At 45.2% G+C, this 15,702-nt stretch overlaps 1 protein-coding gene across 2 annotated transcripts in view; it reads left to right on the top strand.

Moving 5' to 3' along the window:
- The first annotated feature begins 2,068 nt into the window (after positions 1–2,068).
- SRPX (sushi repeat containing protein X-linked) overlaps positions 2,069–15,702 on the top strand; it is a 91,621-nt gene continuing 77,987 nt past the window's right edge. For both annotated transcript variants that reach the window (XM_066356402.1, XM_066356401.1), the window contains exon 1: positions 2,069–2,238. In XM_066356402.1, coding sequence (XP_066212499.1) covers positions 2,142–2,238 — 97 coding nt within the window. In that variant the 5' untranslated portion in view covers positions 2,069–2,141. The remainder of the gene's footprint in view (positions 2,239–15,702) is intronic.

Raw genomic sequence — 15,702 nt, 5'->3', positions numbered from 1 at the left:
CATCAGTATCTGCAGGACCACACACCTAAGTTCAAATCCCTGCTCTGCCCACAAAGGTAAACCTGTACAATTCCAAAGTGTGGGTTTCTTCTTGGATAAAATGGACATGATGATACAGAACTTGGGGAGTGATCATGAAGGTTGTAGTAAAAAAATGGGGCCACCTACCAAACCTGAGAAGCTCAGGGGTGACTCGAATGGCAGGCCATACAAACTCCGAGACCAGAAGTAAACACATGGGATAGTCTGAGCACAAAAATTCCTAAAAGTGAGTCATGGCCGATATGACTGTGCTAGGCCAGTATCTTCCTTGACAAAGGTATCCTTCAGTGAGCCTGTCTGTTGTCTTTTTGCATCTAAGATAACATACCTTTTTGTTGTTATGATGTTAGACTGCTTTTTATTGCCATATTTAGGAAATAATACCTTTGACATGTCAGAATAATCTTTTCCAGATCCCTCAAGGCAAAACCAAGGGCACCAAAGCAGACCGCAGAGCTCCCATCGTTAACTTGTTCCCCAAATACCATCCCTGTGCGCTGTAAATGTTATTAACTATCCTGCACCCACCAATATAAAAGAAGTGTGTGTCTCTCCGTTTTACTTTTTATCAAATCCCAGAGACTTTTCTGGTTTGCTGCCTCCCGCCCACCCCCGGTCTACCACCAACGGAAATCATGCAGTCCTCCTTATGTCTCTTCCTTTTATTCTAATGCAGGGGTCGAGAACCTTTTTGGCAGAGAGAGCCATGAATGCCACATATTTTTTTTTTGCATTAGGTCACAATTTATTGTAATATATAGAAACTGATGTTTAAAAAGTCCTTTTTTGATTTTCTATATTACCAGCAGACCTAATGTAACATAAATCATAACTCACTGTAGGTAGTATGATGACAGAGGCAATTGAGTTATTATGATCCAGGCATTCTTTTTTTTATGAATAAATTTTTATTAATTTTAATGGGGTGACATCAATAAATCAGAGTACATATATTCAAAGAAAACATGTCCAGGTTATCTTGTCATGAACGCCACATATTTTTAAACAATTTTTTATTTTATTTTATTTATTCATTTTAGAGAGGAGAGAGAGAGAGAGAGAGAGAGAGAGAGAGAGAGAGATAGGGGGGAGGAGCTGGAAGCATCAACTCCCATATGTGCCTTGACCAGGCAAGCCCAGGGTTTCGAACCGGCAACCTCAGCACTTCCAGGTCGACGCTTTATCCACTGCGCCACCACAGGTCAGGCAAACGCCACATATTTTAAAATGTAATTCTATGAGAGCCAGACAACAACTCTGTGCACATTGCGCATTATCCAATAAAAATTTGGTGTTGTCCCAGAGGACAGCTGTGATTGGCTCCAGCCGCCTGCAACCATGAGTGGTAGAAAATGAATGGATTGTAATACATGAGAATGTTTTATATTTTTTAACATTTTTTTTAATTAAAGATTTGTCTGTGAGCCTGATGCAGCCATCAAAAGAGCCACATCTGACTCGCGAGCCATAGGTTCCCGACCCCTGCTCTAATATATAAAATAAGCTGCAAAACTGCCATTCTCTGCATTTTCTCAGTCCACAAGATTTTGTGTCCTGACAATTGTCATCTGTTTGGCATAAATAAACTCATAAAAATTCTCTACAAGTTTGGACGTGCCTTTCTTAGAGTCAAACCAGCCAACAGGGCCATAATAACTTGGCAGTGGGCCACTGTGGACCCTCTTGGTTGTTCCTTCTATTTGTATGTGAATCATCCAGATTTCTACACAGATGACATTGTGCTGAGGGCCCTTGATCTGGGAGGCAGTTGGGCCACCAGTGTGTGTATTCCGGATAAATGGCTCGCAAAGAACGGAAAGACACCCTTGCCTTGCTCTGGTCCTGGGGAAGGGGAGGGAGGGGGTCAGCCCAGCTTCCAGAAGAAGCGCTGGCACGAAAGAAGAGGGTGGGTGGGAGCCCCAAACCGCGGAGGCGGAGGAAGGAGGGCAGGCCCCAATCCTGAGGGAGGGAGAGAGGCGAGAGGAGGAGTTTTCCAGCTCAGCCTTAGCCGCTTGCCGCGCAGCCCCTCATTCTGGTCCGTCTCCTCCCTCCCGGGGAAGCGCGCTGCGCGGCAGAGCCGAGCAGAGCGCCAACGCGCCATGGGGAGCCCCGCATTGCGGCCCGCGCTGCTGCTGCTGCTGCCCCAGCTGCTGCTACTGCTGCTGCTCTGGGTCCCGCCGAGCCGCGGCTTCCCAGGTACGGCCGGAGGCGGGGAAGCTTCTCCAGCTGGGCACCGGGAACCCTCCGCTCAGGACGGAGGGAGGTGAGGGGGAGTCCTTTGTTTGCAACGAACTCCCTTTTCTCATCCTCGGGAAGCGAGAACGTGGAGCAGGGCTCCCGTCTAGGCACTGGGAGGGGAGAGCCAGGTGCCAGCCCCTTGCCAGGCACCGAGCGCCTTCGCGGCGCCGGGAGCCCGACTACCCTCTGCGTCTGAGGTTCCAGGGGTCCAAGCAAACCGACGCGGACGCAGAAGGTTATTCGGTGAAGTTTGGCCGCGGGCTAGTTTCTCACCACCTCACCACCCAGAGTTTTGCCTCTTACACGGCTGCTCAGGACTGGGGCCCAGAGGGCTGGCAGATTGTCCGGAAAGGAGCCCAAACCCCCTCCCACACGAGGTCCCCAGGCATCCCCTGAGGCTGCAAGCGCAGTTAAGGTGAAGTGACTCTTGTGATAGCTTAAGTGAGGCCTTTTCCGTTGCCCCCAACCCCAACCCCTCCCCGCTGGGAATTCCGAGAAAGTCTGCGCTTCTAGGAGAGAGGTGCCAGCTGAGTGGTGACATGTGGCAAGCGCTCGGTTAGCCTCAGGGAAAGAGGGCTATACACGTGTGACTCTGCGAGGAGCGGCTTCTCTGCCCCAGAGGGTGTGTCTTCTTGCTGCTGGAGGGCGTGGTCTCTAGCATCTAGGGAACCCTCTTCTTTATTAGGGCTCTCCTGGTATTGGCAGAAAACCTTCTTTGGAGATGCTTTTTAACAACCTCCAGTTTATTCCTTCATCATCAGGGAGTCTTAGGTTAGCAAAGAGTTTCAGTGGAGCAGGGCAACAGGGATGCACCCCTGTGATTCAGAATGGAAAAGAAATCCATGAGCAGTCTTTAATTTAGTGTTAATGAGAAAGTGGTTCACTTGGACTACAGGGCGTGCAAATATTTGGCTTTGCGTTCAACACCGTGGACAGTTAGATTCTGGGATCTGAGAAACAAATCTACTAAATTCTAGATGAGGGATAGAGAGGGATAGGGTGGGGGGGAGGGTTTCCAGATAGTGTGCTTGGAAGATGTAGGGATGGCTGCTGGAAGTTCTCTGCACATCCCCAAGTGAGTGAGTCAACCAAATGTGTGAAGCGATAGTCAGGAAATTTTGTGTTTTGAGCTGACTCTTGCAAGTTTAAGCTGTTTGGTAGGAACTGATTCAGAGCAAAGTGGAAAGGAGACTTTATCCTTCGTGCCAGGCAAGTGCCATTCCCGTAGTGTGGTAATGCACCCACACCCCTTAGCAGGACTCAGGTTCAAATGAACACGGAGGAGACGAGGGGCAGCTTTGCGGGATCTGGGGGGAAAGTTGAGAAACTAGTTATAGACAGTTCTACCCTCTCAACTGGAAGGCTTCTCTGGGCTGCTTGTACATCTGGTGTGGCTTTTCTCGGCCAAAGGGCCTCTTCCCTTTTTCCATCTGACTGCCATCCCTCCCTTATCCTGCCCTCTGCTCTCTTTGCTCTCAGCTTCTACCCTTCTAGTGTAGCTTGCTGCCAGGGCTCAGCCACCCACAGAATCATGGCTTTGCCAGTTTGGGCACTCACCACTCGTTGTCTTTAGGGACCTGCCCCTGGCTAGGCTGGCTCCTTCTCCAGCCTGCAGGCTGCCCCCTCCTGGAGGCCATCACCGTCCTCTTTGTCACCCCCTGTGCTGACTCCTCACTTACCCTCAGGCTCTTCTCAGACCCCAAATGAACAGAAACTGATTGGAAAGGCTTTCACAGCACTGCCCTTGAGCCCTGCCTTGGTTCCTCTCAATGAGGTCTCTCAGAAAATGTGCTGCGCTGGGGCTATTGAATTCAAAGATGGGAATTCACTCCAGGCAGAGAGTTTAGAAGGCTGGGGAGGTGGGATGGTCTAGGCCAGCTGGTCATGAGGCAAATCATATCAGCTGAGTTCACCCTAAGTGCTGGGTGACAGATTTTCAAGATCATTGCAGAGGCACCTTCTAGCAAGTAGTTGTCATGTCTCCATTAAGAGAGAAGGTGAGAGACCAGGAGTCAGGAACTTCTGAAAGAGGGAAATGGGATCTGGGACCACATCAGCCTCCTGATTATATAACAGCTGAGATTTAACAGCAAATATGTCAGAGTGACAGTAAATCCTTTCCATTCCACTCCTAGAAAGTCTCTGGAATCCTTCCATCTTTGAATCTGATGCAGGTTTCTTGGCCCTCTGATTTATTCTTTGCAGCCTAGCAAAGACACAGTATCTAAAAACAAGCAAACAAACAAAAAACCCCATGAAATGTGTGGAAAGGTCATAGCCAAGTTTTCTGCATTTGAGTGTGTTTGCATGCCTATAAAGGGTAACAGTTCTGATTCTGTTCTTAACTCTTGAACCCTTATTTTTATCTAAGATTTTGGAGTTTCACTGCATCTCCTTCTGTAAGCAAGGCTGAGAGTTGAAATGAGCATCCTGGCCACAGCCACTAAGAAAGGTTCCATGAATCTTACACTTGGAGAAAGCTGGTTAAAGTAATGTGGTTTGGCCAGTCAGAAAAGCCAACTGAGGCCTGACCAGGCAGTGGCACAGTGGATAGAGTGTCGCTCTGTGACACGGTGGACCCAGGTTCAAATCCTTGAGGTTGCCAGCTTGAGCGCAGACTCATCCGGCTTGAGTGCAGGCTCACCAGCTTGAGCCCAAGGTTGCTGGCTTGAGCAAGGGGATCACTCAGTCTGCTGGAGCCCCCCAGTCAAGGCACATATGAGAAAGCAATCAATGAACAACTAAGGTGCCACAACGAAGAATTGATGCTTCTCGTCTCTCCCTTCCTGTCTGTCTGTGCCTATCTACCCATCTCTTTGTCTCTGTCACAAAAAAAGCCAAATGAGGTTTACTAAAAGCCAAACCAGACCTTATCAGCCAAAGCAGTCTTCTGAAATGCCACATTTGGAGATAAGTATTAGGAACTGAACACCTGGCTCAGGATATACAATTAAAGTCTCAGGCTAGGCTAGAAATTTCTATTTGGATTTAAAACATGTAATCAGCTGACAAAAATTACTCTGCATTAAAAAGGAGAATGCTGGGGAGAGCAGGACATTTTCATTTGGCATTTTCTTCACTAATAACACTTTCAGTATAGAATACTAGTATATTACTTCTCATTTCACAGACTTGTGAGCTGAGACACCAGAAACCAATGTTAAAATACCAACCTCAAAACTTCGCACCTCATCAGTCCTAACACCACAATTGAAACACAGCCTCTCTGCTTTTGATTATTACCATAATCTTCTCACTTTTAGACTCTGTCATCCTAACTGATTCTGCTTTCTCTGGCCAGATTTTGGTCTTTTAAGTACAATTTTACTTTAGTACCATTTCTTTTTCTTTTCTTTTTTTTTTTTTTTTTTTGTATTTTTCTAAAGTGAGAAGCAGGGAGACAGAGAGACAGACTCCCACATGCGCCCAACCGGGATCCACCTGGCAAGCACACGAGGGGGTGATGCTCTGCCCATCTGGGCCGTTGCTCCGTTGCAAACAGAGATATTCCAGCACCTGAGGTGGAGGCCATGGAGCTGTCCCCAGCGCCCGGGCCAACTTTGCTCCAATGGAGCCTTGGCTGTGGGAGGGGAAGAAAGAGATAGACAGGAAGGAGACGAGGAAGGGTGGAGAAGTAGATGGGTGCTTCTCCTGTGTGCCCTGGCTGGGAATCGAACCTGGGACTTCCAAGTGCTGGGCCAATGCTCTATCATTGAGCCAACTGGCCAGGGCCACTTTAGTACCATTTTTATCACTTTACTCTCCTACTCGAAGATGGAGAGCAGCAGCTCTGGTTTCTGTCTAAATGCAACTAGAAAGTTTTCAGCTGTTCTCAGCCGCCGACTATGCAACTTGCTTCTAACCTAATTTTCTAGTCCTTCTAGCCTGGTTTCCTAAAATCTGACCAAAACGGATTACCTGTTTTTATAGAACTTGAGTGACATTTTCTCACTTCTTGGTATTACTGCTTCCAGCACTTCGACTGCTTTCCCGCAACCACCAATCTGTCCAAATTCTGCCCATCATCCAGGGACACCAATGAAACTTTGCCTTGATCCCTTGAATGGGAAGCTTCTGCTTTTTTCCTTTAAGCACTCACAGTGCTTCATGTCTCTCTTGTGTTATTTATCATGTATGTCATACTTTACAATCATTTATGCACTCCTCTATGCAGGCAAGTTCAGTTCCAGACCACTGCACTAAAAAAAGGATTGAAGTAAAGTGGGTCGTAATATTTTTGCTGGTGGAGGGTCTTGCCTTCAGTTTGCAAAAAAACACAACATCTGTGAAGAGCAATAAAGTGAATCACAATAAAACAAAGCATGCCTAAATTTCTGGATTCTGAGTCTTGAATGCAGGGCGATGATATGTCTTACCCTTCTTTGCATTTCCCACAGTGCCTAGCCAATCACCTTGAGCCAGGCGGATATTTGTGCTTATTGAATTGCTAGTACCCTGTAATTTGGGTGATGGGCTATTGAAAGAAAATGAGCTGGGAGAAACACATGCACAGGCAAACAGAGCTTTGTGCCACCATGAATCTACATACATAGGGACTATGAGTGACATAGAGGTTGCATTTAAATCCACGAACACCCTCTGTTGAAGCAATAACCTTCTCTGTTAGGGCTGTAAGACGAGAGACTGACTGCAGCCACAAGCTGGAGTTTGCATTTATTATTTTTGTTGGCCACTTTGCTATGGTCTCTTCCAAAGTAGTTGAAAGGTTTCCTTGGTAAATGCAAATGTGTGCTACATCAATTCCTCTTTCAGAGAACACAACTAAAATGGGTAATTGAAAGTGAAGATTGAGTTTAAACAGAAGGTTTACTTTGCCAGGCCATAACATAGTATGGAACTGTAGCAGCCAAGTTCTGATTAATACCCAATTAAAGATTCACTCCCAAAAGCCAGTGTGAATAATAACCTCTCCTGTATTCCAGTTCATAGGAAGTTTCTCAGATCAGCTCCTTGGTTCTCGATTGTGTGATTTCTTGATCGTCAGCTTTTATGGACCATTGTTTTAGAGGTTTTAAGCCTGAATCTTTCTCTTGGCTATTTGAATTTAGTTCTGAAACAGGGTCAGTTTTTGTCTTCTCCAATGAAACCTGGGCTCTATGCTGAGACTTACTTTTCAAAGTGGACACTGAATGATAGAGTGCTTAGGATACCAGAATACAGAAGGGAGGAAATTCCTTCTGTCAGTAGCTTTCTGTCATATGGAGAAATAGACATTGAGTTATCTAAGGTGGTAGATGTTATAACATAGATGGATTGGCAGGCCTGGGAGTGCAGTGAGGAGCCATGCAGGGACATTGGGCATTGATATTGAAGCATGCTGCTGATACCAAAGATAGTGGCACTACAGACCTTTGGAAGGTTAAAGTAGGAGACCTGTGGGCTTCTCTAAGAACATATTGAAATTGGAAGCAAAAGTCTTGTCTGGATGTTATTTTTGTTTTTTGTCTTTTCCTGGGGAGAAGGCCCTATTCTGATTCAAAAGTACTGCTCATTAGATCATTTTAGTAATTTCTGTGAAAGAAGGTGCACTTAATGGACACAAAAATCAGCATACAAAGTAAGATGAAATTGCCAGAATAAGGAAACTTTGATTAAACCAATGAGCAGGCGGCCTCTTGAGTTATACCCAGCAGTACAATTTCCTGTTCTCATTTAAAAAGCAACAGCAAACAAAGCAAACATAATCATAGATTGGAAATGCTTTCAGGTGTGGGCTGGCAACTGGCTGTACCACCCCACTTAGCACAGTGGGACAGGACCTTTAGTCAATATTTGTGAGTTGATTGATTAAAGTAAGTGTGACAGGAAATTAACACATTATATTTCAAATATTTTTTTTTCAGGATTTAACCAGAATTTCCAAGAGGCTACTTCTCAAAGGAAAAGGAATGCAAGATAGTAAAATGTCAGGAAATTTGTAGTACCCTGAACAAAAGGTCCATCTGCACAGGCAACAATTCAGGTCATAGGTAATTGCTGAGGCAGTTGAATTTCCAGTCACCCTAGGACACTATTCTAGAAGACTTAGAGACTCCAGGGAGCTCCAGGGGCAGAACTTTCAGATAAAGATTTAAGGATAACAGTTGCGCAAGAGAGAAGTCATTGGTAGCATTGCTGAGCTTCCAAGTTTTGCAGATGATAATTGGTTGCACCTGGATCTTATGGTAGCAAAGCACTCTGGCCTCGGAAACCTCTGGATCACTCATTCTTGGCCTGAATGATTCACTCACCCATAATCCTTAGCTCATATTGGATGCCTCCTTATGTATTGTTCTCCAGGGAGATGATAAATGGATTTGGACATAATAGCTTGTATTCTCCCAGAGGTTTGGGGTTGTAAATTGAGTATATTGGGTTTAAAACTATTTTTATGAGTAATAGGCAAACAGATCCAAATATAGAATTTGGTGGAGGACTTTCTGCTTTAGCCTTGAAATATCGCCACACTATTTCTTCTTCCTTGTTCTTACAGTGATGTGCATTGTGATGGATCAGTGACTTGTTTCCCTTGCTGTCACTGGCTGTTTGCAGTGTCAGTCTAGTTATGCCTAGTGAGCATCTATCTCTTCAAAGCTGATTGCTCCCCAGAACCCTTGGCCTGGCACTCACTGTGTGGGTGGCTGAGCTGAATGACCCTGCCATTTCCAGTATCCAAGAATGTTCAAAGCGCTGGTTAAATTAAGGCCACAGGGTGAGAATTGAGCCAAGGTTTGGCAGGCTCACTGTGGAGTGGTGAGGAAGTGTTGGCGTGGCCCACGCTCTGAGACTCTGCACCCAGAGTGGCCATCCATGTAGGAACTCTGACTTGTTGCCACTGACTCAGCATTTGTCAGACAAAGGCTCCAATTCCTTTAAATATCCGATGTTGAAATTCTCTTCCCACTTAGATTATAACTCAACTTCCAAGGACTAGAATCATTTTGTCTCACCAGTAGCTATTCATGGATCTGATGCCAGTGGCCATGTGGGCAGATATTGGAGTCTTGTTCATTTTGTTAGGCCTCATGGCCTAGCAAGGACCTGGCTCCCAGAAGGCTCTCAGTAGATCTGTGGAATGAAATCTGCTAGGGAGAACACCTCTGGCTAATCCTGACCTGCTGCGTGGATGTCTCAGGCTCTATTTAATTTCTCACAGGAGTTTCTCACCCACACCCGTGCTCCTCTGTGGAGGCCACCTAATTAATGGTACTGTGGAACTTCAGACTGGGAAGTGCACCCAAGATGCAACACACTGCTTTTAGTGATGACCCTGTGAGATCAGCCAGTTGAAAATATTTCTCTGGAGTCATGCAGAGAATTAGAAGAGTTAACTTTAGGTCTCAGTCTGATGACTCCAGAATTTCTTTTACTGTACCACAGACAGGCATTGATCTCAACTTTTGAGTAGCCACTACATGTTAGGAACCATTCCAGGCACCAGGGATAGGCGGGCAAGAATCAATCACACTGCATGCACTTAACTGTGCCCCTGTCAAGAGTATATTTCAGCATGCTTGTTCATATCAACACTTGACTGCAGTCTCAGGGCCTAAACCTGGGGCTGCTTGGATATTCCTCAAGGTTTCTGAGAAGTTGCTATCCATAGCCAGTTCTTGCCCCCTTATGGCGAGGTTCCAAATGCTCCTGCCTTACGCTACTTTCTTTGAGTTCACCAACTGATATGTGATAACATTTTTAACAGTTTTGTAGAGATATCATTCACAAATCATACAACACTCACTGAAACCAATTCAGTGATTTTTAGTATATTCACAGCATTGTGTATCTATCACCATAATTTTAGAGCCTTTTCATTACCATCAAAAAGAACCCCAACAGCCCTTCTCCATCACTCCCTATCCCACCCCACCCTAAGCAAACACTCTTCTATTTCTGTCTCTATAGATTTGCCTATCCTGAACATTGCATATAAATGGAATCACACAATATTTGTCCTTTTCTGTCTGGCTTCTTTCACTTAGAAGAATGTTTTCTTTTTTTGTTTATTTTATTTTATTTAGAAAATTAAATTCAATGGGGTGACATTGATCAATAAGAGTACTCTTGTTTCAGGTAAACATTTCTATAGCATTTGAATTGAACTATTGATTGTGTTGTATGCCCATCAGCCAAAATCAAATCATTTTCTGTCACCATATATTTGTCTGTCTTTACTCCCCTGCCCTCTCAACCCCCTCCCCTAGTAACCACTTTACTTTTATCTATGTCCATGAGTCTCACTTTTATATCCCACCAAACATAATGTTTTCAGGATTCACTCCTGTTGTAGTAGGTATCAGTACTTGATTCCTTTTTGTGATAAAATTAGATTCTATTCTATGGGTAGACCACGTTTTATTTATCTATACATCAATTGATGGATGTTTGAGCTGTTTCCACTATTTGATTATTATGACTAATTCTGCAATGAATATTCATGTACAAGTTTCTGTGTGTACATATTTTATTATTTTTCTTGGATATATATTGTAAAGCCAGCAGCCAGGGCCAGAGCCACTATCACAGCAGCCCAGCCCATGCAGGTTCGCATTGGATTCGGACAGTCGGTAAAGAAACAATGGAGCCAAATACTGGTAGGCCATAGTCTTTAATTCTAGCTTGCACCCGGCGGGCAAGTAAAAACACACACTGGGCTCCAGAACCCACTCACATTCAGTGCTCACAAAGCTACTGACTTATCCGAGTTTCCTGGAATCAAAGGTTTCCAGCTCATCAGCCTTATTCTTCTCAGTTCCCCATCTCCTTCCTTATCCCAGATACAAACTCTGTACAAACTGGCATCTCAGTCAGCACTCCGCCATCTTGGCTGCTTTTCCTAGCCTCCTCCACGTGGCCTCCTTCCGCTGCTGGCTCTACTCTCTCTGCTCTCTCATGCTAACCTCAGGAACCAAGAGCGCCAACTCCTGTTCTGCCCCCACTTTATATTGTAGCTTCAGAACCTTTAATCCAATATAGAAAATAGGGCAGTCTCTAATACAAAATCACTTCTCTGAGGCATGATTGGATTGTACCGCCCTACATCAAAAAGGGTAGGAAAGGCTTAATCCCAAAACCAAGCCCCAGGCTACAAGGATTCTGCCTGCCTTTAGCCCACCCCCAACACACATTAATATCACCTGGGCGACGGCCTCCTCGTGTCACCTTTAACAAAGTGAGCATAATACATTTTATCTGCCCAACATATATCTAGGAGTAGAATTGCTGGGTCATATGATAACTCTATGTGTAACCATTTTCCAGACTGTTTTCCAGAGCTGGTGCACCATTTTACATTGCTACCTGCAGTGTATGATCATTTCAATTTCTCTGCATCCTCACCAAGTCTTGATATTATCTGTCATTTTGATTAAGTGATGTCATTTTATCTCAGCTCATTTAACAGCCTCCACTCAAGGGTTGAGTGATGAAGCAGTGTCTGTTCTGCCAACACTGGTGGGATCCTGACAAGTCACCTAAGAATGCCTACTGCTCTCTCATTGCTGGCTGCAGGGCCACCGCTAGTTCATAAGGCATCTGTGGGATAATTAGAAAAAGATGCTGTCTGGGCACATGTAATTCTGTGAGCACAGGGGTTGGTCAGGAGACAGATGTTGGTCAAATAAGTTTTTAAATATGATATATGTTTGCTCGCTTATAGTTTGCATTGTGTGTGGGGGACAGGCTGTAAGCCGGCAGGCTGGTTATAGCCTAAGGTATGGCTAGTCAACCTTTTTATACCTACGACCCACTTTTGTATCTCTGTTAGTAGTAAAATTTTCTAACCGCCCACCGGTTCCACAGTAATGGTGATTTATAAAGTAGGGAGGTAACTTTACTTTATAAAATTTATAAAGCAGAGTTACAGCAAGTTAAAGCATATAATAATAATTACTTACCAAGTACTTTATGTCAGATTTTCGCTGTTTGGCAGAATAAATCTTTATAAAACAACTTACTGTAGTTAAATCTATCTTTTTATTTATACTTTGGTTGCTCCACTACTGCCCACCATGAAAGCTGGAACGCCCACTAGTGGGCGGTAGGGACCAGGTTGACTACCACTGGCCTAAGGCTTAGTTTTAAGACTAAGCCTTTCCTACCCTTTTTGATGTGGGTGGTGCACTCTCATGAGGAATCCCATTATGCCTCAGATAAGTGACTTTGTATCAGAGACTTCCTTGTTTGTATATTGGATTAAAGGTTTTGGTTTCTATACTATAAAGTGGGGCAGACTGGGAGCTTGCTCTCTCTCAGTTCCTGAGATTAGCATTAGAGGCGAGAGCAGAAAAAGGCCATGTGGAGAGAGAGGAGAAGCAGCCAAGATGGCGGAGTGCTGAAAGAGAAGCCAGTTAGTGCAGAGTTTGTGCAGAGAGAAGGAGATGGGGAACAGAGGTGAATAAGTCTGGTGAGCTAGAAACCTTTGATTCTAGGAAACTCGGTTAAGTCAGTAGCTTTGTGAGCGCTGAATGAGTGGGTTTTGGGACCCAGTGTGTGTTTTTACTTGCCCACTGGGTGCAAGCTAGGATTAAAGGTAATGGTTTACCAGTTTTTGGCTCCATTGATTCATTACTGTCTGTCTGAATCTAATGCGAACCTACATGTGAATAGGCACGATGGTGGCTACTGGCTTTACAACAGACTTCAGGTAATTAGGAAAAAGACAGAGGCAGGCCTAGGACTCCACACTTGGAGAGTTGAGGCACAATGATTTGAGACCCTGCTTGCCCTTTTGGTGGGTATGACAGTGGGTGCTGTGGTATAGGGAACTCCATGAACAACCATATATTCAGCAGTCCTGGATCTCAGTAGCCCCAGGTGGGATAGAGCTACAGACCCCATATTATTTTATAACTTATGACTATTTAAAAGAGAAAAAAATAATTAAAAAAAACTATGCTTGCATGCCATCAGAATCCTTGCATGCTTGAATCCTTGGATCACCTGGGAGCAACTCAGAAATGCAGAAGCTCAGGTCCCACCCAAGACCTGCGGAATCAACATGTGCATTGTAACAAGATCCCACCAATGATTCTTTTCCACAATGAAATTCAAGAAGTACTAATTTGATGAATGAGTTCAGCCCTTTGCCAAGACAGGATAGCTTGCCTGTTTATAACTATCACATAATAGCCCCCTTCCCCTCCTCTCTCCCTTTTCCTGGTGGCTTTGCCTGCATCACTATCTCCTCTAGGCTTCCTTTCCTGTCTCTGACATTCCTGAGATAAGCATGTACAGCCCTTAGGTCCCTACTCCCTTCTCTAACTCAGAAACAAACCCATCCCTTAGAGGGCCCCTGACTTCATCTCTTGTTAAATCCTCCTGCCAGCAGTGCAGCTCCTGCCTGGCCTAACCTCTAGCAGAAGCCAAACATGTCTTCAGTGATTGGTAACAGGGTCCTTGCATGGCTTTGCCCTGTAGCTAAGTTGTACCTTAGGGGAAAAAATCTTCAGTTTTTAAGAAAGCTATACTCATGTGATTAGAGCCACTCCTGCCTCTCTAACAAGACATAATCCTGGGGCTGAGAATCACTGGAACAGATCAGCTCTGAAACCAATGCCCTTAGGACCAGGGAGGAAGCATCACCTTGGAGGATGGGTGAGATAGACACCAATGGAGAAGTCAGAAGAGCACACCCAGCCCTTCATGTTAAATTCCCCCCCTAAGCCCCCTGAATGGGGCCGATCAGGAAGATTGAACTGTTACCAGCACTAAAGGGGGCCTCCCACTTCTTCAGGGGTCCATGAATCAGTGATTCTCAAACCAGTAGTGGTATATGCATGACAGGCTGGATTTGGATGACCTAGAGAGTTTGATTAAATGGGGATTCCATGACTCCACCTTTGTGTATTCTTTTTGGCATATCTGGGATGAAGAACAGTCATCTAGGGCTAGAGTCTGCAAACTAAATCTGAGCAGACTGAATATGGCCCATGAGAGCTAAGATTGATTTTTTTAAATTTAAAATAGTTGAAAAATGAAAAAGAGCATTTCATGATGCCTGAAAATTATATGAAATTCAAATGACTTATCACTGGCACACCAGCAGCCATACTCATTTATTTGGGTATTGTCTATGGCTACTGGATGATATACAATGGCAAACTTGAGAATCTGTGACAGAGATTGACTGTATGGCATGAAAGTATAGTCTGTAAATGGAAAGTATTTATCTGGCTCTTTATAGTAAAGGTTTGTCAACCTCTAAACTAGGATCTTGTTACTGAAAGTGTAGATGGAGAACCAACCTGGAAGCTTTATAAAACTGTAGAATTTTTTTAAGTGGGAGGAGGGGAGATAGTGAGAAAGACTCCTTCATGCACCCCAACTGGGATCCACCCAGCAACACACATCTGGGGCCAATGATTGAATCAACTGAACTATCCTCAGTGTCCTCAGTGCCTGAGGCCAATGCTCAGACCAATCAAGCTATCCTCAGTGCCTGGGGCTGATGCTCAAACCAACTGAGCCATTGGCTGTGAGAGGGGAAGAGAGAGAAGGAGGAGAGGGAGAGGAAGAGAAGCAGATGGTTGCTTCTCATATGTGCCCTGACTGGAAATTAAACCCAGGACATCCACACGCCAGGTGGACACTCTTTTACTGAACCAATCAGCCAGGGCTGAGCTGTAGAATCTTTTTTTTTTTTTTTTTTTTGTATTTTTCTGAAGCTGGAAACGGGGAGAGACAGTCAGGCAGACTCCCGCATACGCCCGACCGGGATCCACCCGGCACGCCCACCAGGGGCAACGCTCTGCCCACCAGGGGGCGATGCTCTGCCCCTATGGGGCGTCGCTCTGCTGCGACCAGAGCCACTCTAGCGCCTGGGGCAGAGGCCAAGGAGCCATCCCCAGCGCCCGGGCCATCTTTGCTCCAATGGAGCCTTGGCTGCGGGAGGGGAAGAGAGAAACAGAGAGGAAGGGGGGGGGTGGAGGAGCAAATGGGCGCTTCTCGTATGTGCCCTGGCCGGGAATCAAACCCGGGTCCCCCACACGCCAGGCTGACACTCTACCGCTGAGCCAACCGGCCAGGAGAATCTTGAAACTAACCTTAGACTTAAGAGATCAGAGCCTATTTTTTAATACGATCCCTAAGTGTTTGATTCTTCTCTTTCTCCATGAGGTTTGGGCCAGGACTTATCTTAGCCTTAGCCAAGAGTCTTTAAAGATGCCTGGGCCAGTGTGCTGTAAATAGCATTGTATACTGAATTGTTCATTTATCTAGCAGATAGTGGGTGACTTGTTCTCTGTGTTTGAGGCTTAGTACCTCCAGATACCATGGAACCCCTAGAATAAGGCCCTGTTTTTCTCTTGTCAATTCTTGTTCAAGACCTGGTTTCCTAATCTAAAACTAGAGGTAGACTGGTCTTTGCTACCTGCTAACAGATTTCCTTGATGCTGCCTGATTTTTGGGTAGCAGGCTCAAATC

The sequence above is a fragment of the Saccopteryx leptura genome, chromosome X, assembly GCF_036850995.1.
Source record: "Saccopteryx leptura isolate mSacLep1 chromosome X, mSacLep1_pri_phased_curated, whole genome shotgun sequence".
Lineage (NCBI taxonomy): Eukaryota > Metazoa > Chordata > Mammalia > Chiroptera > Emballonuridae > Saccopteryx > Saccopteryx leptura.
This window is presented reverse-complemented; position numbering and strand designations above follow the sequence as displayed.